The following is a 1,723-nucleotide window of genomic DNA, read 5'->3' as shown; positions in this document are numbered from 1 at the left end:
GCTGTACGATGACCAGGACGCCATTGTCAACATCATTAGTCAGACCGACATCGTCAGGTTCCTCTCCATGAACAGGCGCGTGGCTTGTGTGTCTGTATCTATATAAGTATCTGTATGTGTTGGTGTAAAACTGTATATACACATGTTCATGTTCGTACTATGTATGTGTGTGTGTGTGTGTGTGTGTAGCCAAAGAGTGGGGGGAGGAGTGCGGCGCTTTCGCAGCACGGGCGTGAAGTGCCAGCAAACCGCGCGGGATGTGGGCCTGCACGTGGGCGACTCACGCGCTGCAACATGACACGCCCCCTCCCGAGCAGGTCTGGGCTGGGGCCGCTGGCCAAGACGACCTGCGAGCAGCTGGGGTGGTGCCCGAAGCAGGTGCGGACAATGAGGGGCAGCGTCCCTCTTGCTCTCCCGCGCATGCTTCCTCTCTCTCTCTCTGTCTCTTCCCCTCTGGAAGCCGCCGCCTCAGACCCGCCCCACCTTGCTGCGCTCATGACCGCCGCCGCCGCTGCGTGCGCCCCGCAGGTGGTGGCTGTGACGCCTGACGTGAGCGCCATTGAGGCGATGGCCCTGATGAATGAGAAGCACATCAGCGCGGTGGCCGTGGTGGACAGCGTCGGCAAGATCATAGGTGAGGGCACTGCCAGGTCACCAGGGGACAGCCAGATCTTCAGTTCACCAGATCGCGAGATCGTCTGCGCTGAAGCAGTGGTGGTTGGGGCTCGCGTCAGCGCCCCTCGGTGGCCCCGTCGGCTCCGTTCTCGTCGCGCGATTCAAGAGAGAAGGGCGGTGTAGAAGGGGACGCTGCTGCAGGTGGCGCCCTAAACCCCGGCATCCCCTCAGCGACGCGGCGCCGGGAGGCCTTGACGTCCACAAACAGCCCCCACCTTTTCGCACCACGCAAACCGCCGGACCCTCCGCCGCACGGCGCCCGCGCCGCGCGCCCTCACGCCCGCCGCCGCCGCCGCCGCCGCCGCCGCCGCGCCGCGCCAGGCAACTTCAGCGTGAGTGAGATGCGCACGATCATGGCGGAGCACTTTGGGGCCCTGGCGCTGCCTGTGGGGGAGTTCCTGGCGCTGGAGCACGGCACAGAGTTTGTGGGGTACCGCCGCATCACGGTGGGCGTGCGCGCGCGTGCGTGTGTGTGTGTGTGTGTGTGTGTGTGTGTGTGTGTGTGTGCGCTCGCGCTGCAAGCGGCGGGTCCATCGTATGTGCATCCGGCGTTTGTGAGGTGTGTGTCTGTGCTCCGTGTGTGTGTGTGTGTTTGTGTGTGTGTGTGTTTGTGTGTGTGTGTGTGTGCGCGAGAGAGAGCGAGAGAGAGAGAGAGAGAGAGAGAGAGAGACGGTGGGCGCGCACTGCGGGCGCTGCTCGCGCGCGCGTGCGCGCGCGTGTGTGTGTGTGTGTGTGTCGCTCTGTCCCTGTGCCTCTCCCTCTTTTGCTCGCCCGCAGTCACCCACACGCATAACCACCCTTGTTCTTGCTCCCACACTCGCACTCAACAACACACATCAAAACCCCTCATCCGACCCCCCGCCCCAAAGCACGACCGTGTCATGCCCACTCTCTCGCTCACCCACGCTCGCCCACCCTAAATCACCAACCCCTCCATCTCCCCCTTCAACCTTTACCCTCCCCTCTTTTGCTGCTTTTCCACCCCTTCAATTCCCCTTTTCATTCCCTTTTGACCCTACCCCCTTGTGCTGCTCTACCCCTCCCCTCC

General features: G+C 63.2%; 1 protein-coding gene across 1 annotated transcript; it reads left to right on the top strand.

The window, feature by feature from the left end:
• Positions 1-294: 294 nt before the first annotated feature.
• MNEG_16571 (hypothetical protein) lies at positions 295-1,595 on the top strand (the record flags this gene model as incomplete). Its single annotated transcript, XM_014034959.1, has 4 exons — positions 295-378; positions 529-634; positions 847-1,121; positions 1,545-1,595. 4 exons carry the CDS (start codon positions 295-297, stop codon positions 1,593-1,595), a joined length of 516 nt encoding a protein of 171 aa, XP_013890413.1.
• Positions 1,596-1,723: the final 128 nt, after the last annotated feature.

The sequence above is a fragment of the Monoraphidium neglectum genome (assembly GCF_000611645.1).
Source record: "Monoraphidium neglectum strain SAG 48.87 unplaced genomic scaffold scaffold06531, whole genome shotgun sequence".
NCBI lineage: Eukaryota > Viridiplantae > Chlorophyta > Chlorophyceae > Sphaeropleales > Selenastraceae > Monoraphidium > Monoraphidium neglectum.
This window is presented reverse-complemented; position numbering and strand designations above follow the sequence as displayed.